This window comes from Molothrus ater, chromosome 3 (assembly GCF_012460135.2).
Source record: "Molothrus ater isolate BHLD 08-10-18 breed brown headed cowbird chromosome 3, BPBGC_Mater_1.1, whole genome shotgun sequence".
Lineage (NCBI taxonomy): Eukaryota > Metazoa > Chordata > Aves > Passeriformes > Icteridae > Molothrus > Molothrus ater.
The window spans coordinates 6,779,716-6,806,456 of NC_050480.2; the positions used below are offsets into that span (position 1 = coordinate 6,779,716).

At 43.8% G+C, this 26,741-nt stretch overlaps 2 protein-coding genes across 11 annotated transcripts in view; one reads left to right on the forward strand and one right to left on the reverse strand.

The window, feature by feature from the left end:
* CDC42BPA (CDC42 binding protein kinase alpha) overlaps nt 1-19,771 on the forward strand; it is a 183,360-nt gene extending 163,589 nt beyond the window's left edge. For 5 of the 10 annotated variants that reach the window (XM_054514444.1, XM_054514443.1, XM_036380993.2 and 2 more), the window contains 5 exons: nt 1,209-1,326; nt 7,764-7,949; nt 12,607-12,724; nt 13,661-13,818; nt 14,961-19,771. In XM_054514444.1, coding sequence (XP_054370419.1) covers nt 1,209-1,326; nt 7,764-7,949; nt 12,607-12,724; nt 13,661-13,818; nt 14,961-15,092 — 712 coding nt within the window. In that variant the 3' untranslated portion in view covers nt 15,093-19,771. Of the gene's footprint in view, nt 1-1,208; nt 1,327-5,237; nt 7,517-7,763; nt 7,950-12,606; nt 12,725-13,660; nt 13,819-14,960 lie in introns of those variants that run through there. The other 5 variants (XM_036380988.2, XM_036380991.2, XM_036380989.2 and 2 more) reach the window with 2 other exon arrangements.
* Nucleotides 19,772-22,599: 2,828 nt separating this feature from the next.
* Nucleotides 22,600-26,741, reverse strand: part of COQ8A (coenzyme Q8A) — a 43,443-nt gene continuing 39,301 nt past the window's right edge. Inside the window, exons 12-15 of the mRNA XM_036380833.2 lie at nt 26,235-26,342; nt 25,461-25,526; nt 24,643-24,729; nt 22,600-23,981 (exon numbers count right to left, since the gene is read on the reverse strand). Coding sequence (XP_036236726.1) covers nt 23,688-23,981; nt 24,643-24,729; nt 25,461-25,526; nt 26,235-26,342 — 555 coding nt within the window. The 3' untranslated portion in view covers nt 22,600-23,687. The remainder of the gene's footprint in view (nt 23,982-24,642; nt 24,730-25,460; nt 25,527-26,234; nt 26,343-26,741) is intronic.

The following is a 26,741-nucleotide window of genomic DNA, read 5'->3' on the forward strand; positions in this document are numbered from 1 at the left end:
TCTCTTCTCTGCCCTGTTAATCCTCAGTGTTTAACTTGTGTCAATACCAGTTTGAATATGGATTTGCACTGGATGCACAATTAGTTCAGATGAATTGTGTGAAGCAGCTGTAATTTGGAATGCATGCCTCCACTTACTGTATGCAGGTGCATAGGTGTGCACATACCCTGTGTGTATATGAAGCTCTCCAATAAACACTTTGCAAAAGGAGATGACTTTGCTAACTATGCATATGGATCAATTGCTCTCAGACTCTGGTTCTGCTTTTCTTTCTGAAGGAGACTTTCCTCTTAGCAGTATTCCAGGACATCTGTTTCTTTGATTTATAGATTTAACTACATAGAGTTTCTATAAAGCTCACAAAACTCACCTCTTCAGGGGACACAGGACTGCAGGGTGTATTTCTAATGGGAGTGTTCAGCAGGTTACAAATACTTTCCTAAATGGCAACAAAAGCAGGTCTGCACTACGGGCAGTGTTTGCAGAGGATGTTATTGACCATTTGCTGTCACTCACTAGAAGTGACCTGCTACTGTGATAAGCCACACTCCAAGAGCTGAGTATTTCACTTTTCTAATTTCCAGCATCTTGCGCCATTGGTTGGCTCCCAGTTTGTCTTTTTGGCTCTAAGAAAAGTAACAACTGTATGCAGTGGAGATAAAATTCCATTTCTTGTTCTTGCCTTTTCTGAGTTGATTGACATTTGGTCTCTTCAAAATCTTATTTATTCTGAGTTCTGAAATGCATCCTTGCCATTTTGAAGAGCTTTTAATTCTGACCACAGACTGAGAAAGGTACTGCAGTATTATTTTAATTTAATTTTCATACTTTATACATCATTTTCATCTCCACTTTGTAATATATCACAAGTAAGTTTGGCTTTTACTCATCTTACAGAGCTTTTTATCAGCTCATTCTGTGAATGTTAGTAACTACTGGGCATGGGCTGTTAAGCTGCAAACAGCATTCTTTTATCCTGGCCCCTTGCCCTCTCTTAAAGCTGGAACCTTCTCCACACCAGTACTGACAGCAGGGATTTATCACTGTTAACAGGGTTAAATAGAGTCATAGACTCATGGAGTTGTTTAGGTTGGAAAAGACTGGGTAATTTCCATTTGAAAATAGCTGATAATCAAAGCTGTACATGTTTTATAAATGCCCATCCTCACCTCAAAGGAAATACCTCAACAAAGTATCTTCTCTTCCAGGGAGATGCTACGTGATCCAGAAATGAGAAATAAGTTAATTTCTAACCCAACTAATTTTAACCACATAGCACATATGGGTCCAGGAGATGGCATACAGATTCTCAAAGATCTCCCAATGGTAAGTACAAAAGGACATGTGAGAGTGACTGACTGCTGCAGAGGCTGCAAATAAGTGAGAGAAAAACAAGTGCAATTTTAATGTGTAATCAGTGACATATTTCCTATCAGGAACAGTGTAACAAGGGGAATGGAGTAAAAATGCTCTGCTCTATGTAATGAAATTTAAGCAAGGAGCATGACAAGCACTGAGTAGAGGAGGAGGAGGTGGAGTGCCTAATGCAAGGTTGGCCTCACAGTGTTGATGATAATTTTTATGACCCATATGAAGGTGCAAAATTTACATGATTTGTGCTCTTTGTGGGTATGGAAAGAGAAATTCCCTTCTCGGTGAACTGGAGTTCAATTCCTTTTTCTCCTCCCATTTTTAGCACCAACTTTGCCTATTTCTTCACAGCCTGTTTTCCTGTAGCAATTCAATGATGTGTACTGCTCAAATTTCTTCCCATGCCAAGTGCTATCTTTCCTGTTCTCTCCAAATTAAGTAGTCTCAGTGAAACAGAACTTCTTGCATAAAAACGAAGCTTTGAAGTTGAAAAATGGAAAAAGAAAATGTGCAATAGCACATGTTCATTTCCATAAGATCTCATGTAGGAAGTAATCACTTGGAAGTTGCTGAAATCTGTGATGAGCTAAAGACTAATTAATACTTGCTCATAAGAAAGTACTGTGCTTCTTGCTTCAAGCTACCTTGAGCATCTTTTGTGTCTTTATGTGTTCTGTATTGTTTTCTAAGTACATCCACAATGACACAGATGTGATTCAGAAGATGCTAATTAGCACTGTAAGAAAGATGAGATGTTATGATAAAAACAGATGAAATTTGTTCCAGCATAAGACTCAGGCATTAGCACAGAACTGCTGTCTAAAATTATTATCATTGGTACTACTTGGAGTTTGTGCAGAAAACAGGAAGTAGATGCTGAAAAGTGCAAAGGAAACAAAAATAAGACTGGAAAATAAAGCTCAACATGCAGTTGCATGAGTTTAGGAGCCTAATCTCTGGTCTTTGGATGCTCATTTTACCTCACTTTGGAAGGAAATGCTACTTTTATGTTGAACTTGACTGTAAAGTCTGCACTTTGATTTATTTTAAAGCTCGTATTAGACACACTCTGAGAAGCCTCTCAATAACAAATATATTTGGTGTAATGAGAAAAAAACAGTACTGTATTGTGTGTATTTTTATAAATGAACACATAATGAAGGAACTGTTTCTAGAAAACACATGGCAAATCCAAGAGACGTTGGCAGGTGTGTCTCTCTTACCTGGATACAGGATTGCATGTGTCTAATGTTAGACAGAGAATGATCATTTGCTTCAGAGCAGGATGTAGATCAAAGCCTTTCTTCATTTCTCCATCTCTGGTAAGTTCTTTAAAATATTTGTGGCTCTTCTCAAGCAGAGAAAATAATCTGCTACCTCTATAGGTAGAGCAGAAGTATTCCTGTGTCACACCATCAGTGTTTGAAAGTTCATGGCACTCAAAAGCTGCAGGGACTCTTAATCAAGCCCCACATCTGACAAATGTAAAACAAAGAATGATTCTATCTATAGAAGGGGATTTTACATAATTTCTTCAACAATGTCATCTCTCAATGGCTTTCAGCTTTGAACCCTTTCTAATTGCACTTGCCTTGTGTTAGCTCACAGGTCCTGTTTCAAGTTAGGACTGGTACTGTGCTATTGCCAATCAATATGATGCTTTGAAAATAATTCATGGGTCACTTCCCACACTTAAAAGTGATGAGAAGAATTAGAAAATGTGTACAATGTACAGTTGATTCCTGCACTTGTTCCACTGCTGCAGCTTCTTTTTAAAAAGTTATTATTAAAACCTCCTTTTTTGCAAGTAAGTATCAGTCTTAATGCTGGGAGATGTTGCTGCAAGACAAAGCAAATTTGTTGTGTATTTTTCCATCAGTTCCTTGCAATGTCATGTTGTATTTGTATTCTTAACTTAATTGGTACAGAATTGCATCAAGCACGGGACTTGAAAGTGTGTGAATTTGAAAATGTAACTTGAAATTAGGAAATAAATGTTCTGTCAAGAGCAACTTCAGTCCAGGCAGCTTTTTCTTTTCCAACAGCTTCCTGTAAGGTATTTGCCTGGACTGAGTTTCCATTTAATCCATTCCAGACTAAGAACTTTGTTTCTCAGGCACAGAAATAGAAGAAAAGGAGTTGTGTGGGCATTTGAGGTTATGTATAGAGTCTAATGTTTTACTGGAAGGAAATTTAGAACGAGAAGAGGGCATGGAAACAAAGGATGTTTCCTGGAGAATCAGTACACAAGGTAAAGAATAATCATCCAACCCTGTGTACAGTTTATCTGTATGGTGGTTCCTTTTCCAGGACATGGAATTATTTCACCAGTTTCATACCTTATTCCCAAAAGGTGGAAAACTGGGGGGTTTCTGTGCTGCTGAGTGTGTGTCCTGAGTTTGCAGCTGGAACATGTCCTTTGTATTTTTTAATAGATTAGTGTGGTTCAGAAGAGAAAGTATTTATTTTTAACAGACTTTGGGAAAGTTTGCAGCACTTTACTTTGGGAATGCCTGTTCTTGTTTGTGGAAGTGAATGGTAAAATGCATTTTTGGGGCTGAGGCTGGGGGTAGCAAGCAGTGCAAGGCTAATACTCAGTCTTCTCAAATTCTCTTCCTCCAGCTATTTTAGGTAGTACAACTTTTTTTTTTTTTTTAATGGAGTACTGGAATGCAGAAAGTGCATGAGAGAGTGGAGTGGGACTTTTCATTTACAGTTTCTTCTGCTTTATTTGAGCACCTTCACATTTGGCTGGATCTACCAATAGAAATGTTTCACCCAGCATTGAGCTTTCACAGAAGTCAATATAGTGCTGTATGGGCAAAAGGGTCCTTAGGTAGAAATAGGTTTTCATAGAGAATAGGTATTTTAATCTCTGTGTTGGATGAGATTGTCACAAGCTAAATAGCCAGCTCAGCCCAGCTTTTATCTAGCACACATGGGTGAACTTTATAAAGCAAATGACAGTTTTAGGTATATGTATGTGTTTATTATTCATTAATATACACATATTCACTTCATAGATGCAATGTGAATCAGAAAAATCCAACCACTTCAGCCTCACTGCCTTTTTTAGGGGATATGCCAAGAACTGAGAGAAGCAGAGTTAGGATTGGTAGTGATGGCCCTTGATGGTGGCTGGGCTGTGTCTGTGGGCAGCAGGGGACCTGCACTTGTGCTGCTCTAAGCCTGGCCTGGTGGATGCAGAGCCTGCTTGCTCTCTGCCCACCACTGTCTTAATGGTGTCTTTTAAAAGACCAGCTGTAGAGAGTTTAATTTGTGTTGTAACTGGAATAGAGGGAGTGTTCAAACCCTTTTGCACTATTTGTTGTGTTGAATCAGGTGCCTGTTTGTGTACAGCATATTCACCTGTTTGTTTGCCCTTGCTGGTGCAGCCACATGGGGGAGAAAGATGCTTTCTCTGTGTGTTGTTTGCAGTGTTTTCCAGTTTTCTTGGTATGCACCAGACACTCTGATGTGTTTGTGGAAGTTGCAGTCTGTTGGCCTAGTCCCACATTGTTCTTTCCATGAACAGACACCTTTGACTTCAGTAGAGCCCTGGAGTTTGGGCAGAACCATGGCCAAGGCTCAGAGGGACATCAGATTTAGGGGGTTTCAGGCAACTGTAAATCTGCATCCTTCTTTTCTTCATGGTGAGCACTCATGGTCTGGCTTTGGCACACAAATCTGTGGGCTGCAACACACCAGAAACCAGAAGCTGTTGTTTCCTATTAGCAGAGCAGTAATCAGTACATATTTGTGTTTTATTGCTGTGGATCTGGGTCATTGTCTTGTTTTGTACAATTTGGAATGGTTCCTGTTAGTGTATCCCCAAACTTATTTGTTTACATGTTTTTCTTCCCTAGCAGCCTGTCACCAATTAACCTGGCCGTACAGTCTGGCCTCCCTTCTGCCCTCTTGTCCCTTGAAGCCACTTTATCGTGGATGCTCCTTTGTAGTGAAGATCTGAAATCTGGAACTGCACTTACTGCAGCACAGACCACCTCTCTGTGTACATCAGATGTACAGGATTGATTTTGCTTTCATATTCTGCATGCCTAAGTATTTTTATATACAAAAGCTGGTCTTGACTGCCATTATATTTGAACATTATGCTTCAGTTTGACCTCATTATACATGAGCCATTCTACTTCCATTCTAGATGATGTGTGAAGCTTTGCTTGTTTCAATTGAGAAACTTTTAAAGTAAATGAATACTTATCTATATTTGGTATTCTTTAAAGAAAATGGGAACCCCATGCATGCATCTAATGGTGGAGTCTATGGAGAAAGTTCCATGGAGTATCATTTTTAAAATGTTGCCATATCGTGGCTTTCTCACATTCATGAATGCTGGCTAAGTATTTCCATGATCTGCAGCTGGCCTACCCTCTGCTTTTTAGCTTGTGGTTTTAGACACTGCCATATCTCCCTTATTGGCTTTTAGGAATGTAGCTGGCTTTGCTACCAGTTCGCTGCAGAGAACTCAGCAAAGTCTGCTGTCCTGGACCATTTTGGAATGGTGGCTTCTTGTACTGATATTTAGATGCTGCTAAAGTTACTAAGAACAATTTAATGTATATTATGTCTTATATGCCATAATGTGGTAATTGATGTTTTGGTTAACAGGCAAAGCCTCATAATAACCATGTGTTTAAAAAAAAAAAAAAGTTGGATTTTACCAGCTGAAATGAAGAGAACAGTAACAATAATGTTTGATATAATATGTATTGGGATGTGACTTAATGTTCTTCCAGACTTTAATACGTTCCACATACAAAAAGTAGTGCCTTAGGTTTAGTGGAGGGGTAAGCTATATTTTTACCATATTTTATATTTTAAGTCTTAACATTTCTAATATTACTCAGAAATACCTGTTTTAAGGAGATGAAATCAGTTGGATGAGGGGAAGAGGAACTTAGAAGTTAGAAAGGAGAAAAGGTGTTGTGATTTACTGGTATCCATAGGAAACCAGCCCACTGCAGGCTGACTGAGCATGTGCAGACGGCACAGGGAGGGAAACCGAGCCTTGAAAATCTCTTCCGTTAAATCTGGATTTAGATGACTTTCAATGATACGAGCACTTGGGTCAGCACATTCCATAGAGATGAATTAGAAAGTGTTCCTGTTCAGTTTGCAGGGTTATTTCTCCCCTCTCCTTCTTTACATCACACTGTGGGAGCACACTGCTCAGCTGACCTATTACAAACATTTGAATTTCCCAATGTTTTCACACTTTATGTGCTGAGGAAGGGCCTGATCCTCTGCAGGGATGGCAGTGCTGGCTCCCCTTGGCACTGTCAGGATTGAGCCAGTGTGGAGCAGTGTAGTAAAAACAGGGTGACTCCAACTCTGGGAATGATTGGCATCTGACTCCATTGATTCAGAAAGCTGAACAATTGCTTTATTAAAACTATATTATATCACATTATACTATGCTATATTAAAGAGATACTATACTACTATACAAAAGATACATGCTAAAGAAAACTCGTGACTGTCTCCAGACAGCCAGGACACAGCTTTGAGCCAATTGGCCAAGAAATCAAAACAATCCTCAGCAGAATCCAATTGACAAATCACAATCTCCCTAACACATTCCACATGTGCAAAAACAACAGGAGCAGCAAGTAGAGATAAGAATTGTTTTCTTCCCTCTGTGCTTCTCCAGGAAAAATCCTGTGAGAGAGAATTATGTCTCTCTGTTCAGAGAATGTGAGTGCCACAGAGCAGGACATGGGCCTTGGTCACCTGTCAGCAGAGAGACTTGTCCCAGTGGTCTGACACTAACCCCTTCACCTTCCCACACAGCCTGTGTCCCCACCCTGTGGAAACACTGTTCCTCCCACTGCTGGAAATACTCTGTGTTTGTTGTACGGGTGATGATTTTAATGGAATCACTAAATTGCATGAATAACAGAAGGAAATCTCTTAACAGTCTCTAACTGCTGTGTATGCTCATCTTTTCTTCTCCCCACACCACCTCACCTGTGTTCACATTCCTTTGTTTGTGTTATGTCTATTTTAGATTGTAAGCTCCTCAAGGCAGGGAACTGATACTTCTCAACTGTCTGTAAAGCACCTTTTACAACTGTGGTGCTCTTTGAAATATCAAAAAATAATAAATATTAGAATCTATTCCCAATGAGTTAAAAGTTTTATTTGTTTCTAATGTTTTAGCCAACAGCAAGGGCTGCAGCCCATCAGACTCTGTGTCAGGAAGGTGCTCAGAGCACTGGGGGTGGCAGTGTCAGCCCCTGTGTGCTGACAGCCAGCAGGGTTTGCTGTCGGCTGTCCCTGCTCTGTGTCTCACTGCTCTTGTGGAACTGCTGGTGCCGGTGTAACCTGTACAACCATCCTTCATTGCTTTCTCTCTCTGTTGTCTTTGATAGCAGCGTTCCCCTTATCAATTCCCTCATCATCACTCCCGTCTGATCTCCTCTCCGAGCAACTTTGAGCACATCTACCACATGACTGTTAATTCAGCTGAAAAATTCCTCTCTTACGATTCCATACACCCTGCATTTTCCCCGCCTCCACGCTCTGTCCTCGGTACTCCAGACTTTGTCACTCTGAGGGTATGAATGGCTGAGTCAGGTGTTCACTCTACTAACACTGTGTGGTTTTCCTTTTGCCTGGCTATTAACGTGGGAGAAAACCCCTTGTAAGCTGTTCCTTCACCCCTCCATTTCCTTTTGTCCCAGACAATTTACTTTCTGCTATCAGCTGGGGTCTTCCCACAGCTCTGACAAGAAGCAGACACTTCATGGCCTTAGGGGAAAAAAAAAGAAGAGTTTGGGGCTGAATCTTTTTCTATGAGAATAAAATTTTTAATCAGCAGGAAGGATGTGGGAATTTTGAATGAGAACTACTCTGTTCCCCAGTGTTCATCCTCCAGCAGTCACAGTGCTGCATACCAGGTTGAATTAGGAAGAGGTTCTGGATCTGTCTATGTTGGACCAAGTTTTCAGGCTGTTTGTTTATGATGAATTCATGTGGAATGTGAGAATTTGTGCACTGTACTGGACACTGATGGAAAGGGACAGACACAACTAGTGACTCAAGCAGTTTCTAGGTTAAAGTAAATAAGTTAAATTAGAACATGTAGAAACAGGATAAAAATTAAAGATGGTGACAACTTGCTGATGTAGATCCTCTTAACCCTGGTAGTTTTAGGAAGAAAATGAGGTAGGATGCTGTTCTTTAGGCATCCTTCCAGTTGCAATGTAGATTGGAGGGATGGAAGTGGTCTTCCCTTTTTTTTCTTGCATTGTGCATCCAGGTCTGCCTGCCTGGGGTTTGCTGTGTCCTGTAGAAATCCAAACCAGAGTGAAGCAGGCACACAGGTACCTGCAGTGCATCACAGCTGTGTACCATGCTGGGGCCTGCAGCTCTGCCTGGGACAGATAAATCAGGAATAACCTGTAGGTAGATGTGTGTGATGCTGTTGTTTGCTCAGGATTTGTATGTGGGTCCAGGCCATGCCCATTGCTGTCATGGGAACGTTGCTCTTGGTTTCTGGCAAACCTTCACTGCCAGGCTGCTTCCAGTGCCTCTGGGCTGCCCTGCTGGAGCCCTGTCACTGGGAAGGTTTTGGAAACATATCTGCATCCAACACTTGACTGAATTTAAAAACGCAGGAGGAAAATAAATCTTCTCCTTATGGCTCCAAAACCAGTTTGCACAGCTGAGCTTTGACTGGTTACATGCATGGTCATGCGTCACTGCTGTGAGTCCCAGTTGTCACAGCCATTAACACACGAGAGGAATGCTCTGTTGAAATGCAAAAAAAATTCTGTTAAGTTGAATTGAAAGTTGTTTCTCTCCTAGAGGGTCATTATAGGGTCACTGAAGCTGTATTTCAGTTCTGGTTGTGACAGGGTTGTTTTAATCCAACTGTGCTATAAAATTGTCTGTGTTTAACATGCAGTGATGTGTCACCGGACTGTGACCCTCCCTCTACCTTCCCTTTCTCATGTGAGTAGTCTCCCTGGGATCAGTAAGGAATGACCCCTGGTGCTTTAGACAGTAACTCTCAATTTTTTCTCTAGGAGCATCCTTCATCCTAATGTTGCAGCCTCCTAGCATAAACCGGAGGGGAAAAAAAGTGAAGTGGGCAACCTGGAGTGTCAAGATCCTGCCTTGTTAGCTCCTTAGAGCACTAGAGGTTTAGTCTTGTGTGAGGAAAAGTGTTTGTCTGCTTTGGGGCATGAGGGTAGAGGTGCTGGAAGCTGTATGGAAAGCCAGGCTGTGAGTTTGGTTTCATGTCTGTCCATCCTCCCTTTGTGTTTGGAGATGTTAGTGTAAGAAGGGTGCCATGGTCCCAGGTAGGATTGGATATTGGAACCAGGACAGTGTGGAATCCATAGGGGAGTTGAAAAATGACTTGTTAAAGTAGAGTTTGTCATGTTATTTCATAGGAGAGTTGAAAGCTGAGTTTTATAGTGTGATGAACAGAGCACTACTTTAGAACAAAACAAACCCCAAAGCAAGACCAAGCAGCACAATGGACAGAGGAACAGAAGCAGTCACTGTGGGTGCTGTACCTGTCCAGTCAGAGCCTGTCCCTCATCCCAGTGCTGCAGAAGGTCCCCAGGGAGCTGGAGCAGGAGCAGAGGCTCTGTAACCCTGGCACTGATTGCACCCACAGCTCCTCTCTCCAGCTGGAATGGGATGCACCCAAATAATCTGGGCCTCTCACCCTGTTTCACAGTGATTCACTGTGCTCAGCAGCAGCTCCTCTGCTGCTGCTTTTCCCCCACTTCTTTCATCTTTCTCCATCTGGTCCAGCAGTGGGGATGAATTTTCCTGCTAGGATTTGAATTGTTGCTCGAAATGAGGGGTTTTTGTCTCTCTAAAGCAAGCTCAGGTTTCCTTTTGTTTTCTGTGTTTTTAACCTGCTGCGTTGTGCTGCTTTATAACTACCGCTAATAACCGCCGTTTATTTTCCTTTGAATCCCCTTCCTGCATCATGTGCACACCACTTCCAGGAGGTTTGGTCCAAAATGCCAGCAGCCCTGGCATGTGCTTATTTTATTTTTAGAACAAAGAACGATGAAAGATTTGCTTGTGGAGAGGCTTCCTACAAGGAATTACATGGACGTTGCGAACTGAGGGCACAAAAAATAATCATCTTTAGAGCACAGTGTTAAAACAAATGAGTCTTTTTTTGTGCACCCACGCATTCCCTCCTTCCCCTGGTACCTGTATGTTGCCTGCTCAGTCACTGTGAAGGAGGTTAATCACCTTATCATTAAACAGAATTGTTCTCTTTGCAAAACGAACCTCTGTAGGTTTATACCAGCCTTGCAGCCTCAGTGTACTAAGCCAGAGCTGCACTTGGCTTTCCTTTCTTTCTCAAAACACAGCAGTAACTCATCCCTCAGCGCCTCAGTTCCTCTCTGTATGGTCAGGGGAACGACCCTCCATGGTTTAGGTACAGTCAGGATGCTCAAACTCTGCATCTCAGTTTGTCACGTGGGGGAAATGCAGCAGCTCAGTATTTTGTACTGCAAAGTAGGTTGGTTATTAAAAACAAAAAAGAAGGGGGGAAGCTAAGCAAGAGACAGCGATAGTATCCCACAAATAATTTAAGAGACTGTTTCCAAGCCTTTAGGTATAAATCCTCATGGTGCAGCAGTGGAAGAAGGGAGAAGTAAAAAGAGCTTTTTCATTGGTAAGGTCTCTGATTCTCTTTTGCTGGTGTTTGTGAGAGATCTAGGAACAGATGAGAGATTTTAATTCTTATTTGCTGCACATTAAAAATCAGCCATTTCTGGCACCCTGGGAGAATGAAAAGCCAAGGGTTGCCTGAAGATCAAAGGGGCCTGTCAGAGCAATGATTCCAAGGATCATTGTAAGACTGGATTTGGCAGCAGGTGGTAATTATCTGATGAGGTCTGACCTGTATGAAATCTGTTTCTTACACAGCCTCAATTTAATTATCCTTTTTAAAATACAGATAGAGACATGGGTAGTACCAAGGTTCTCTGAGAATATCCTTGTGGGGTAGAGTCTTTGTTCTGATCTGAAATTTTCAGCAACACCGTAGTTTAAAGAAGCACTGCACTTGCAACTATTGTTTTATATATGACTACTCTTCTCAGTGTGAGGATGGGGAAATAATAAAATACAAATAGGAAGAAACAGTTACTGCAGAGGGGGGCCTGTAGAGGGTAAAGGAAGTAATTCTTAGAGCTACCTGCATTTCTTTCACATTGTGCATCTATGAAGATTCCCTGAACCTAGTCCCAGTTAATGGTATTGGCTTAATAGTGCAAATCACACTCTATTGATGAGCAGCACAAGGTCTCACATTTAGCCAGAGCTGAAATGACACACATGGGCAGGTAAGCCAACTCATACACAGAGAGAGGGACTAAATAATCTGAGAGGTCTTCTCCCCTAAGGTCAGCTGTAGGTTAACAGAAGCAGAAATAAAATCTCCCAGAACTCACTTCAAAGTACTCTTTCACCTTCTTTTAGAGACAACTTAGGTTTGGGGAACTGCCATATCTAGTAGGAAAGTTATGGTTTATCTCCTCTGTAAAGGACCACTTCAGTCCAGTAACTGATTAGTTTAGAAAATCACACTAGAACTCTCAGGAGCAATAATTGAAATATGTAGAAAAACAGTGGCATGTGCTCTGGTCCTCCTCTTTGTGCAGGCTGGAAACAGGAGGCTGCTTCTCACTTTGGCTCAGCTAGTGTAGGTTTGGAGGGATGCTGTTAACACCTTTGAATTTCATAAGTAATTGCTATACAGATTGATCCACTATCTGTTAATAACTCTGCAAGCATTAGGGATTAACCTGGATATTGTATCAACTTACACAATCATGGCACAGACGATGGCATCAAAGAGAAATTGTAATTAGATCCTTGGAAGCTTGTGTTCAGAAAAAAGGCCTTATGCAGTGTGATTTGAATATATCTACAGCAGCTTAATTAGGCTTGCAAGCCATCCTTTCAGGGAAATTCTGGGACTATTCCGTGTATTCTTTCAGTTCCCTGCATATGTCCATGTAATTCAGCACTTGACTGCCGCGTTGCGTGTGCTGCCAGTCTCTGCACTAAACTGCAGAATATTATTTTGCAATTTTTGCTGACTTGCTGCCCAGATACTCAGCTCTGGTAAGGTCGGGGCTTTCCTGTGTTTTGGGGCCTTACAAGACAGAACTGCACGGTTGAGGCAGCGGTGGAGAAGTGACCGTGTGGTGTGTGTGTGCGTTTCAGAACCTGCGGCCCCAGGAGAGCCGGACGGTGTTCAGCGGCTCCGTCAGCATCCCGTCGATCACCAAATCCCGCACGGAGCCGGGACGCTCCATGAGCGCCAGCAGCGGCTTGGCAGCACGTAAGCAAACAGAGCTCTCTTCTTCTGGGGGCTGGGCACAAGGGTTTCAGGGAAAGGGCTGCCTGCAGATCCTTCTCTCCACGCTGGATGAGGATTTTCCCAAGTGATGGCTGACTGTGTTGCTGCCAAGGGCCAGCAGAGTATTTTAGTCTTGCTTTCAAAGGAGCACGTGACTAAGCAGGTAGTGCTTTTGAGAGTCCCACACTCGTAATTGGTCAGGTTTTTTTTAATTGATGTTAGAATTCAAATTACATTCTTAGCCCTGGGACTGTTTTGCTCCTGCTCAAGTGTTTTAAATCAGTGACAAATTGTTCACAAGCTCCATTGTGGTGGTGTTCACAGGGGTCCCAGGACGAGAAAAGAGATGAGAATCTTGACTCCATGTTTCAGAAGGCTGGTTTATTATTTTATGATATATATTATATTAAAAGAAAATGATATATTAAAACTACACTAAAGAATAGAAGAAAGGATTTCATCAGAAGGCTTGAAAGGAATAGAAAGGAATGATAATAAAATCTTGTGACTGACCAGAGTGTCCAAGACAGCTGGACTGTGATTGGCCATTAATTAAAAACAACCACATGAGACCAATCACAGATGCACCTGTTGCATTCCACAGCAGCAGATAACCATTGTTTACATTTTGTTCCTGAGGCCTCTCAGCTTCTCAGGAGAAAAGATCCTAGCAAAAGTATTTTTCATAAAATATGTCCGTGACACTCCATGGTTATTAATTTTGTTGCTGATCTGTGTGTAGCTCTTGATGCCTCTCTTGCCTCTATTGCAAAGATAAAAAAGACTGGACATGGCACTTGGTGCTATAGTCTGGTTGACGTGTTAGGGCATAGGTTGGACTCGATGATCTCAGAGGCTCATTTAATCTGTGATTCTGTGATTCTCTGTCTGTAACACAGCTTGATCCCTGTGTTGCAGGATCGTCGGCACAGAACGGCAGCGCTTTGCGCAGGGAATTCTCGGGAGGGAGCTACGGAGCGAAGCGCCAGCCCATGGCATCGCCCTCTGACGGGTCCCTGTCCTCAGGGGGGCTGGACCAGGGCAGCGATGCTCCCACAAGGGACTACGAGCGAGAGGTGAGTGGCTGCAGCAGGAGGAGGAACCTTTCAGGTGTGGATAAAGGTGAGGCACTTCAGTTCTCTCACGGGGTTGGCTACAAGTTTGGGAGTCATTGACAGTGGAGAGATGGATTTCCTGTATTTCAAGCTACAAAAGGCTTTGGCCAAAGTGTCAGCTCTGGTGCAGGTATTTAGGATGCAGAAAAAGCTCTGCAAGTTCCTTAGCTGGAGATGTGTGGATAGCGAGGCTCCCCCAAACACAGACCCAGAAGAGTAACAGCCTGATCGTGGCATATCACGGCTTGTGAAGTGTTGATATTCCTTTTGGCCTTTATGTGCAAAGATTCCTAAGCTATCTTAGCAACCACTTCACAGGAGACACTTTGTACTCAGAAGTTAACAAGGCAATTTAAGAATTATAATTTTGTTTAGAGCAGGAAAATGATTTAATAATTTCTATTTGGTGCAGTCAAGACTATCATTATGATAGGACTGAAATCCTGCCCAGTGCTAAACTCAGTCCCTCCAGCCAAAATTGTTTTACATAGGAGGGTTCAATCTGACACTGGCCTACAAAACTTCCCCAACCCATTTTCTTACCAAGGAGTGTGAAAATAAGAGATCACACAGGCTTTTCATGATACTGGATATATCCTGCCAGTGGAAGCTGAAAGGCAGCTGTCAGTTCAACTTCAGGCTCAGAATTGCATTCTCCTGTGCTCTGGAAGATCCAAGTAACTCGATAGGATGTTTGAACTGATACCCTGGGGCTGACATAGAAGAGGAAGCTGTGATGAAGCCACAAAATTTCTCATTTTAGTGCAGGAGCATCTTGATCATAATCTGTGAAAATGCAGGAGCTGTTGTAGCTGCACACTCTGCTGGCCAAGCAGCCCTTGGCAACACACAGACTGCCAGAATCCCACTGGTGCTTTGTCCTTATGTCAGTATCACTTATGCCTGCTGAAAGCACAGTGACCTGACCATTTAATCTCAGGTCTCCTTGGAAATTGCGAGCAAAAAAGATCCCTCAGTATTTTTGGACACAAGCAAAATCCGCAGAGGCCTTTGAATCCAGCCACTGTTGCTGGGACACTCTGTGACCCCCAGAGTTGCTGTCCTCTTACTTACTGGTGCTCCTGTGTGTCTCTGGGCTGCAGGACTCTGACTCTCCGAGACACTCGACGGCATCGAACAGCTCCAACCTCAGCAGCCCTCCCAGCCCGGTTTCTCCTCACAAGACCAAGAGCCTCTCCCTGGAGAGCTCTGACCACGTGAGTTGGGACTCATGAACTGCTTCAGCATTCAGATATGGCATCACATCAGCTTGCTGTCCCCATGGCTGTCCCCTTCACTTGCTCCAGTTCTCACCTTCATCCTCCTAACCCTCCCCATTCCCTGTCGGAAAAGGATCTGGGAGTGGGGTACCGAGGAAGGTAAAAGCTGGTCGCCTTCAGCACCGTTCAGCATTGCCTCACCTCCCCAGATCTGACAGCAGCAAATGAGCAAAGCTAGGGTGTTGGTAAATATCAGATGCTGTAGATTTGTATTAGTAATGGTTTCATTTTTGTGGTTACAGCTGCTTCATTTTTAAAGACATATTTATCCCACTCCCCTTCCACTTCCCAAAAGGTAGCATAAGTAGACCAGACCAGTGTCAACAAGAGAAAATTCAGAGGGATTTTGTTTTCATACAATAGCTCATTGTACTGTACAAAAGTAGCACAGAGACCCCTTCCCCACCATGGGGAATGATCAGTATGTCAGAGGCACATAAAAGCTTTCAGCCACCACGTTTGAATGTCAATCTGATTGTCGCCAGCAAATCCTTATTGATTAAAATGATGCATATTTTACTACAGTACAGAGTTTAAATAAATACGCAGATGTTAGAGTAAAATACGTATGTATATATTCAAAGAAAAAAAGCATTGTGTATGCAGCAGAAGATGGATGCTTATTTAAGAGAGCCTTTAATTTAAGATTTGTGTTGTCCCTGTTTTCATGCTCGGTGATTTACAGACTCGGAGGCCTGGCTAAAACCTCCGGCAGGACAGAGATTCCGTGTGCTCGCGGCACTGCCCCCGCAGTGCTCTCACTACACTTCTCTCCTTCTGGCCTTCAGTAGCAGAACTGAGGCTGTAATTCCTGTTTTCCTCACAGTCCCCATCCTTTTCAGAAACTACAACAGTTGGCAGCAAGGCCCTGTCCCAGCAGCCAGCCACAGGCTGCCCTGGCTCCGTGCGTGCCACCTGTGAGCTGGAGCCTTGCAGCAGCTACAGGAGAGGTCCTTCAGGCAGCAAGGCAGTTCAGTGCAGCTGGATTCAGCAGGAAAACTGTTCCCCTGGGTCAGCCTTTCAGCAGGTTTAACTCAGAAGGGAGCGGTCTTCCACACCTCCTTGACCATCCCTAAACAGCAAACTCTTACAGTCATTACCAAATACTGGTTGCTAATACACATCAGCCAAACGAGTGCCCTTAGCCCAAAGCTGGCCCTGGCTGGCTTTGTTGTCACTGTAGCAACAAAGAACCTTGAAGACTGACCTCACACTGTTCACACTGTGGTAGTCAGAGACGCCTGGTGACCCACAACTGCTGCACTGGCAAGGTTGGTTTTCCTCTGCCCCCTACCTGTGCTGCGGGTTTGTGCAATTTGCAGTTGTTTCTATGTGCTCACCTGCTGTTCGGTTCCAAAAGCAGGGCAGGTTGGAGGGCAGGAAGTATTGCAGTGGAAGGCAGAGCCTGCTGAAGCTGGAAAAATAAATAAAAAGCTGAAGTGGTCACCCAGCCAGCAGAATAAATGAGAGACTGATAGCAGATGTATGGTAAGAGGAAGATGTCTCTTCTCTTTAGTTAGCAAGGCAGATTGTGCTTTTCATTTGGGATGAGCCTCTCTTCCCAGTAGTGTTGTTGCTGACTTCATACTATGACCATACTCAAACACATAAGGGCTTTTTGTATTTAGACTATTGGGGTTTGTGGGTTTTGGAAACTTGTTATGGCTCTCATTAAACCATTCTGTGTTCTTGCAGTCAGCAGTTATGTAGAGTTTCACCCACACAGAGGTGTTTGGAGTTTTGCAGTTTCTGTCTTCCCTAATAGAAGTTGTAGGTAAGTTCAAACCATGTACAGTAATTTCCAGGTATGATCTAAATGTGACATAGGGAACAAGACACAGATCATCTAATCCATTTAATCGTGCTGGGTCTCCTAGGTAAGATTTCTCTTTCACTCTGAATCAAGAGGCTTATCCAAGTTAAAGTTCATTCAGTGTTATTTTGGGACAGGGATTCAAGAAATTATTGTAGGAACCATCATATCAAAAGCCTGTCTCTCTCCTATTTGGGTATTTCAGAGTAGCAAGCTGCTTGTGTTGTTTGTTTTCACTTCAAACCTACTACTTTTGCAAGCCTGGCATTTGAAATTAAAAGCTTTAGCAAAGAGCAAAGCATCTGAAAGTAATTCCTCCCAGAAAAGTTTATGTATTTCTGAGGGACAGATAGGCAGGGCATTATTGGCATTATTGAAATTCCACATCAGCTTCTTTTTAAAGGCTGCATATTGCTTCAAGTATAGGCACTGCTTTTTCCCCACAATTCCCTTGTTTTGGTGAAGCATGTCCACACACTTTTCAAAGCCTTTGCAGACTAGTTTTGTATTTACTGTATGTTGTATTTAAATAATAATCTTATTTTGATGTTGAGAGAAGGCATTTAAAGAGTAGTCATTAAAGACAGAGCAGCCTGCATGGCAGTCCCCTGAGAGAGGGTCACAGGATTGTTTTCCATGGACTTTATTTTTCTGCAGCTGTGCTAAAGCTCTATCTGAAAATGGAACCTGAAGAGCCACCACTTAGCAAACATTAAATTGAGTAAACCCCTGTGTTTGCTCTGTTCCAGTGCCTGCAATCTATTAACACCAACCCCTGGCATTTTCAGGCAGAGCATAGGTCAGCTGTGTTCCAACACTAAGCTCAGAGGATGAGAGCTCCACAGGCCCACACTGTTTGTACACTACAATGCCCAAGCTTCAGCAGTCTTCTCTAGGATTTATTTAATCATTAGTTTGGTCCTGTGCATTTTTATATGTGTCTGTTCAGAAGAGAAACAGCAACTGTTCTCTCAGTTGAAAAGCAAATGACCACATCATTTATTGGAAAAGAGAAAAATTGTCCTAGGGCTTCAATAATTTTATATATTTGGGGACCATTTGGTTACAGACTCAATTTGAAACCACACTCATCTCTTTTTGTTGGTATGCATACTGCAGCTGAGCTTTCTAAAGACTCACTTGGCTAGGAAAAGTAACTTGGTCATTTGAACTGTAAGACTCTTGACTGGTATCTCCAGGGCAGTTGTCTCCTGAGGTTTGATGTTTGCTCCTTTGCACTGTAGCACTGCTTCAACTTCACATGTCGAGGGCTGCATTTTGTTCTGGGAGCAGAAACCCTTCTGACACCCTCCCCCTGAATTCCTGAGTGTGGCACATGTTCTCTGTACACAGGATGTGTTTCTAGCTGGGTTTTTTCCTTTTGGCTGAGACTGAAGGTGTTTGTTTGCATTTTTGACAGTGCTTGAACAGATGGGTTGTTGGGGTTTTGCCTTTAATTTTTTCCTCTATTTTGATGGCAACAAGGATCTGAACAGATTCAGGCAGCTACTAAGGATTCCAGGTTATAGGATGGAATAGGTTTGGCAAATAGTTTTCCCCTGCACGTGTGCACACACAGGTATGTGGTTTCCTCCCACATTTCATAAACCCAAAAGCAGGGCTACAGTCCTCTCTTCTCTCTTGCCTTTGGCCTGTAGAAGACAGCTGGTGGTTTCAAAAGAACATTCCTGAGACTGTGGTGAAATAGTTGCTTCTTTTCCCCTCCATTAATTGCTGTGGCTTGTTATGAATGAACATTTTGCCCATTTAAATGAGTTTCAAAACTGAGTCAGGAATGTTCTCTCTTTGATTTGATTCTGATAAGTTACAACCCAAGTGTGTTATTCTCAGGTACATGGCAGAGGGAAGTTAAGGGTCTTGCCATACCAAAAAAGTCCAAAAAGCATAGTTTATTTATAGAAATGTAGTTTAACTGCACCTGACTGGTTCACAGTGTGTCAGCCCTTCCAAACAGAACAGTTGGATTATTGACACAGAAACAGATTCTGGCCCTGTGCTGTTTGCATGGCCAGACCCTGAATGACAGGACAAACATGCTCTTGGGTGGAAAAAAAATTCCTTTTCCATTTTATGAATGCATTTAGGGTAAAACTTACTGCAGTGCAAGTACCCCCAGCTCCTGAGCCTTAGTCTGAGAATCGAAGTGGCACATAGCAATTCCTGCTGTGGGTTCCATGGAGAAAATGGGACAACTTTTCTGCACTAACACAAAGTGTGAGCCCCCTTCTGTGCACTTTGTGTTCACAGTTTGTTTGATAAACACCCCCAGAGGCCGCTCTGCTGCAGGCTTTCCAGTCTGAATTCCAGCTCCTCTCATTCCAGCTGCAGCTCAGTACAACCTATTTTCATTCTCCATTTGAGACAGTCATCTACAGGGAAGAAATCCACAAACAAACCAGTGTTGCTATACCTGCCTTTTTATGTATGACAGTTTCATATCATTTATTTTTAAAATATGTTTTTTAGGTTTTTCATTGTAATATTATTGTACAGTTTTGCATGGCATAGATGTAATCACTTTTTTTGTTTTAGAGTATAAAAGCTGACAAGTGTGCGTGTGGGGGAAAAAATTCTGCTTTTTGCCTCTTCTCACTCTTTTGTTTAATGCCCTCAATGTTGTAGGGGACATTGTAAGAGATTCTCTGCTACAGAACAATGATGTAGATTCTTTTGCACAGAAATATTTAAGGTGGAACAGTCAACAATGTAAAAATGACTTACCACCAATATTTTATGTTGGTAACACACTTAATATTAACCTACTTTGATGTACTGCAATAAAACAGGGAACTGTTAGAAATGTAGATGTTCTGTCTTTTTTCCCACCTCCCCCCATTAAGCTTTAAGGAGGAAATGGAAATGGTGCTTTTGAAGATACAACATGCTGGTTCTAACACATTTGCACAAGTGCACAGTGGGAAGGAGTATGTGAGAAAATCAATTTCCCTTTAGCAGCTTTCAGAAAAAGCAACCAGATCTTCTTGAAAATACAAAATTAAAGTGACTGGATACTTTTCTATATTGAACTGCAGTTTTCCTGACCTTTTTCTTGGGTCAGCTGTGCTGTGATGACCTAAGAAAGAGATAGTTATGGAGTCGTAGTCAGTGGTTTTGGTGTTCCTCCTTCATTTGTAGTGACACATCAAATATTTCAGCAGTCTAGTGTTAGAGCCTGCATTGTTTGTTAGTTCTGAGCTACCAGCATCACATTGGCCTTGATGCACTTTTAAGTACATCTCAGAATATGTGAAGTTTTGCATTTGCCCTGGCCCTTTCCTGTCATCCCATCCCTCCCAAGTCAGCCTGGAATTTTTCCTGTACCACAGTGTGTTGGTACATCTTCCTCTTCATTCGTTCCCCTCTTGGTGTAATGTTGGAAATGGCCTCAGTGGGCCTGGGGAAGTTCAGATTAGGTATTAGGAAAAATGTCTTCAGAGGAAGGCATGTGAAATATGGGAACAGGCTGTGCAGGGAAGTGGTGCAGTCACCATGCCTGCAAGTGTTCAAAGGATGTGGGGATGTGGCACTTAAGGACATGGTTTAATGGTGAACAAGGCAATGCTGGGCTCAGGGTTGATTTTGATGATCTTGGAGGTCTTTTCCAACCGCAGTGATTCTGGGGTAAATCCTGGCTTCAGTGACTCCCCCCCTGCAGCAGGAATACAGGACTGGGCTGTTACTCATCCCACACTGCCAGCAGTGGCAGCCTGGGCATTCTTCCATTTCCAAATCCTCTCAGGACCAGGCACCATGATTCCCACTTCTTCCAAGGCTGCCTGACTCCTGTCCCTCTCTTTCAGTCAAAATGTTCACGTGGATTGAAGCCCATGGCTCATCCCACTGAGGCAGCTCCTGTAGCTCTGGGACATACCCTGGTTCCTGTGCTCTGACTTTTCAATTAGTGCTTTATTTCTGATTTCCCAGGGGTCCAGTTGCACATCACAGCTGTGAAGGTCTTGGGAAATGGGTCTTGTAGTCAGGGATTTGGGCATTAGAAAAGCAGAAACTGATCTGCATGTTCACCTCCTGTTCAGCTCCTCAGCATGCAGTTTCTGTTTTGATGCAGCAGCCAGGTTGACTAAAGAAAGAAAGTAGGAAAATCACTGCTACCAGAGGTAGCCTGAATCTTGTTCCTTTAGAATGGAAAATCACTGTCATTCCAGAGGCAGCTTTAATCTGCAGCCTGCCCTGTTCAAAGCAGAAGTGTTTTCACAAGAGATTTTTCTAGACCCTAGAAGCTTCCTGCAGCACAGAAACAGTCACATCCTCAACCCTGCAAGCACAGTTCAAGCAAATGCAGTGCCTGGCATGGATCAAATGTTCCTGCTCACTGCACAATGTCACAGCTTCTCTGACTTGAAGCCAGAGTTTCTAGCTCACGTTTTCTACAGGGCTGTTCCTCTGACATGCAATTCCTCCTGTCACAAATCTCTCTGGACAAAGCTACAGCCATTATTAATGCTTTCAGAGCATACACAAAAGGTCAGGAGAATTAGTGACTGAGGGCTCTAATTAGCTCTCCTAATAAAGCAACATCTCAGCTTCTGCAAGTTGCTACCCTCTGGCAAATGCAAAACAAACTGCACTGGTCAGCTGGATGTCATTCCTAAACCCTCTTGGGAAGGGGAATGTTTGCCAGGAGTTGAACACTCTTGCTCCAGCATGGTATACACAAGATCTGGGCTGACATGAGCAAGTGGAAAAGTGAACTGCAGTGCTCCAGCTTACTCTGCCACCTTTGCAAGGCCTCTGAACATGCTGGCCTTGAATCTTCAGTTTCAGAAAATCTGCTCTGAAGCTCACCTAATATAATTCCCTTGTCAGCTTTTTATACTTTACTTTTTAATCTTTAGCATAAGCATTTAACAGCTCAAACAACTCTGCTGTTTTTACAGCTGCAAGGTCTAGAGCCAAAGGAGAAAAACTAAACAATGTCTATCAGAACTCAAAACAAGGGAAGTTACTGTAACTTTGTACACTGATAAACTGCTTGATGCATAACTATTATTACTTCATTGAACAGCAGAGTTAACTCTTCTCAAAAGGTTAAGAATAATCTGACTGGGATTTTGAACTGAACTGCACTGCATCTTCTTCAATAAAGTCTTAAATGAAGTGGCTTATATGTTTATGGCTTTGCAATAAAGATAATACATAACCTGTTTTCCTATTTCTCAGAGGTCACTCCTGAGACAGACCATTTATTCACTTACCTGTTCTCCCCCTCTGACGTGTCAGCTGTCAGGATTTCACACATGCTGGAGTGTAAGATCAGGCCACCTGGGCATTCCTGGGCTCTGTTAGCTGAGTAGGGCCAGCTGAGCCTGCTGGTAAATAAACACCTGGCACTTGCCAGACAAGGACACCTGGTAAGGCACCAGGGAAGCCTCAGCTCCACCGGCCTCTCCTGCACAAGTGGAGGAAAGGCAGAGAGACTTGTGTTCAGGAGGCTGCTACCAGAGTGATTAAAACAAAGGATAATTAAAAAACAAGTAAATTACCAGGGATTTTCATGGCATGAACAGGCCTCAGCTTCTGCTGAGCTGCTGTTTATCCCCAGAACAGGACACTGCTCACCTGAGTGTCCGTTCCCACACCAGAAGATGACACAGCCACAAGCAGCAGGCCCACGGCACAAGCACTTGTTTATTGACATCAGGAAGTCGTACAGGTTCAGGCTTTGTACAAAAACCTACAAAAGTCAATTTCCTAGCTTGACTCCAGGAGTTTAAAACTGTGCGTCTGGTTTGAACTGTGTGACATTTCAGCTGGATCTGCAGCTGCTCTCCAGAGGCAGGACATTTGTTTGCCTTGCTGCAAGTTCTGCCTCACAGGGAAACACACAGAGGAGGTTTTAGTCAGGAGTCCAGCAAGCAGTGGGGGTCAGAGTTGCAGCTTATCTAACTCGCCCTCAGGAAAGCTGATACCTACCAGACAGTGCAGAATCCCACTAGCTGTGCTCAGATCTAGCTCTGCTGATTACATGTTTGACTCCCAGAACTGAGATGGGTTGTGAGAGTGTGTATGTGTGTGTGTGTTTAAAAGAGACTGGCATTCAATTCTCGGACTTTTAAAATATTTCCTATGTTTAGCTTGCAAGCCAGAAAGAGGCAGAAAGCGTCAAACTTCAACGTACACACACGCCCCTTGCATTAAATCAATGGCAGTAGAATCCAGGAGGGCTCTCAGACTGCCACCACTTGACTTACAAAAACGTGGGGGAGGTGCTGGATGTGTCTGTGGTAGTGAACACCTTGGTATTTCATTCTCTAAATTCACAGTATGAAAACTACTTGAATTCCACCTCAGCTTTAGAGAGGGAAGGTTTTAAAAAATTTGTGGACAATTACAAATTGGTTTCAATATTAAATTCTGCTCTCATCCTCCTTCCCCTACTCGTTTTAAAACCTTCTCAATATGCAGCCACCATCACAATGTTACAAATGCATTCAAGGTAGTCAGCTGGTGCCTTGAAGCAGCACAGAAGCACTCAAAGAGTTTCCTGCAAGCTGTGGGCTGTGCTGGCAGTCCAGGCAGGACACACACAGCAGGAGAGAGCAGCTTTGTCCTCGTGGAATGCACCCTTGGCTTCCAGGGCATGGGGCTGCTGCATGTCAAGAGGATGGAGGGCTGGGGAGCAATGCAGGGGAGGCTTGGAACGCTCTCTGCAAGGCTCAGCTGAACCAGGCCCCCAGAACAAGACAAGTTCCTTCTTACTACTCCTCTGGCTTCTTGCCCCTACTGCTCCAGTATTTGCTGTATGCCTCTTGGAACATGTTTTTGCAGGGAATTTTGGCCTTCAGTTTGGTGCAGATGAGGAAAGAGCCGCCCATCTTCCGATGAAGGGAGTAGGTCTCCTCCGGCGGGGGGATGAGCCGGTGCTTCAGCATGATTGGGATTAAACCATGGATCTTCTCAGTGGTGCTTTGGTTGCCAAAATCAAAAGGCTCCTTAGATGCAAAAGCCTCTCCCAGGATGAGGACAGCATTTAAGTGGGCATCTTCCATTTCCTGCCCAAAAGGAAAGAGAGATAAGTAACACTTAACTAGAGGGATAACACCACTAGCCGTGACAACCACCAAAGAAAGAGGAAAAGAAATGCCAGTGCTAACAGCAGCAGCTCAGGAGAAACAGCCCTGTCCACGACAAAGGGAACCTCCAGCCCCCAGCAAGACTGAGGAACATTTAGTTCATACAGTTTTGAGCAACTAAACCTTCCAGAAAACCATCTTCCCAGTCATACAACATGCTAGTTCTAACACATTTGCACAAGTGCACAGTGGGAAGGAGTATGTGAGAAAATCGATTTTCCTTTAACAGCTTTCAGAAAAAATAACTAAATCCTTTTGAAAATACAAAATCAAAGTGACTGGATACTTTGCTATATTTTATGACTTCCCAGTCATAAAACTTTAGAATTGTCATCAGCTGCAAGGTCTTGCACAGGGAGAGAGGAAGGACAGTGGTTTTGGGGCTAGCTGTATCCTCATTATTTTCCTGCTCCCAAAAGGAAGTGAGAACAAAAGCCAAAACCTTTTTTGCCCTCCTCATGCTTATTAAAAGGGCTTTTGGACTGACACTTTTACCACATCAAGAAGTCTGGGGAAGTTCACAGACCTGCAATCACCTTATCTGTGGCTAACACCAAAATCAGACCTTTCTGCTCCATACCTTGATTTCATAGCCAGTGAGGAATTTCATTTCAATGGACTTCTTCAGTACTCTCTCTCTGTCCATGTCAGCAGCTGCCTTGATTACCTGAGAAGGAGAAATACTTTCAGGAGAGCCAAGAGAAGACTGAACAACAGGACTGCTGCCCAGGCCACAGGAGCACACATCAACACCACCCACCTGCTCACTCCCTTGCCTCTGCCCTCTCCTCAGGGCCCTGCATGCTGGGCAGGTTAAGAGCTACTGGCTAAAAGATCCACCTCTTCCCAACAGGGCTGCACATGGCCCAGAGAATGTAAGGGACAGCAAAAAAAGCTTCACAAATAGTCAGCCCCTCCCCAAAGAAACAGCAGAGCTGACTGTGAGCAGCTTTAGGTGGGAGCTGCTGGGCCTGGCAGCTCAGTTACCAGTGCAGAACATGGTGATCACAAAGGAAGCATGTTTGACTTCACATCCATTCATCTATCTGTGGAAAATCTGAAAATCTCAGGAAGAGGTGGGGAACGAGCAATTCCTGCATATCCTCATATAAAAATCACAGAATTGTGAGTGCTCTGATACACCCTGATGCCCAAGGCCCCCAGCAAGCATCACTGCAGTGCACTTTTGTGAACATCCCACCTCAGAGAGGCAGCAGCTTGCAGCACATCTGCAGACAGCCATGGCAAGGGATGAAACAGGAACAGAGACCACTCTTGCCTCCAGCCCTGCTTCCCTCCACACCCAAAGTGTATTCCAGTACAAAGTGATAACAGCTAAGAGATAAGAGTATTTGCAAAATCGAGTGCAGCTCTCTAGGGCACAGTGCAAGTCCTCACCTCTATGTAGACATCTGTGAACTTCTCATCAAACCCTCGCGTTGCTCCAAAGTCCAGCAGGGCCACCTGGAAGTGGGCAAAGCTGTTTGTATTAACTCCACCACTCTGGTAGAACCTGATCTTAAGAATCCTCCTGAGTTCTTCAGGAAGCTCAGCTGGCTTTCCCAGCTCTCCTCTGCATCCCAACTGCTCCTGACTCCTTTATTCCCAGTCTGCAGCCCAGCAGGGCTGAGGCCACTGCCCAGTGCTCACACTGCCACACCTGCTCTGCTGGCAGCTCCACTCAGGCTCCATGTGCAGGGACAGAGCAGCACTGAGCCTTTTCCCAGCACTTTGCAGCACAGACCTCAGGAATAAAAAGCAATTCCATCTGCCCTACGGAGCACAGACAAGCAGCCAAACCAATGAGCAGGAATTGCTACCCTTATCTTCAGCACAGCACAAGAGCATTTAACTGAAGAGTCCTGGGCTCAGGTGTGTCCTGCTAGAGCACTGCCTGCTGCAGCTTCCCACCTTCAGAACAGATCCTGAGGTTAAGGAAGTGGCTGTGACTGCTCAAGGGCCAGGGCTACAGCAGCCCTGCTTTCCTACTGAGCCCTAGAGAGGGCACATGGCAAAGGGAGGTTCCCCTGTGCTATCTGCCCATGCCTCAAGGACAGGAAACTGAGAGAAGCCCAGTCAGGACTCATTAAGTGGGGAGTGGGAGTAAAGAATAATCAAAAGCTGGTGAAAACTGATGTTTGTGTAGGCAGGAGAGTGGCTGCTCAGCCTTACCTTGTGCAGCTGTGGGTCATAGAAGAAGTTGGACCAGTTGGGGTCGGTCTGCATGTACCGGAACTCAAACAGCTCCCGCAGGCACAGCACCAGGATGTTGTGGCAGATCTTGTACAACAAGGAGGAACAAGAAACAAGTCAGGAGGGCAGTGAGCCCTACTCACACCTCTAACTTAGAGCAGGCATCAGCAAACAGGGCACACATTGCCACACCAGCAGGAACCATCTGCTCTATGCAGAGCTGAAGGAACACCTCTCACCACAGCACCAGCAACTCCCAGCCCACCCCTGCCATGGGATGTCCTCAGCAGATGGCACAGATGCTCCAGTGCTCATCCAGCTGCATTCTGGTCCTGCCTTTTCACTTTCCAGCACTGACTACACACTGGGTGCCTGCAAGGATGGGAATCTTGTATGATACCTGACCCAGCATGCATTCCTGTGGGCTCAGCACTGAGCCAGCTTGAGGGAGAGAGAGCCACACCTTGGGACCAACAGGCACGGAGC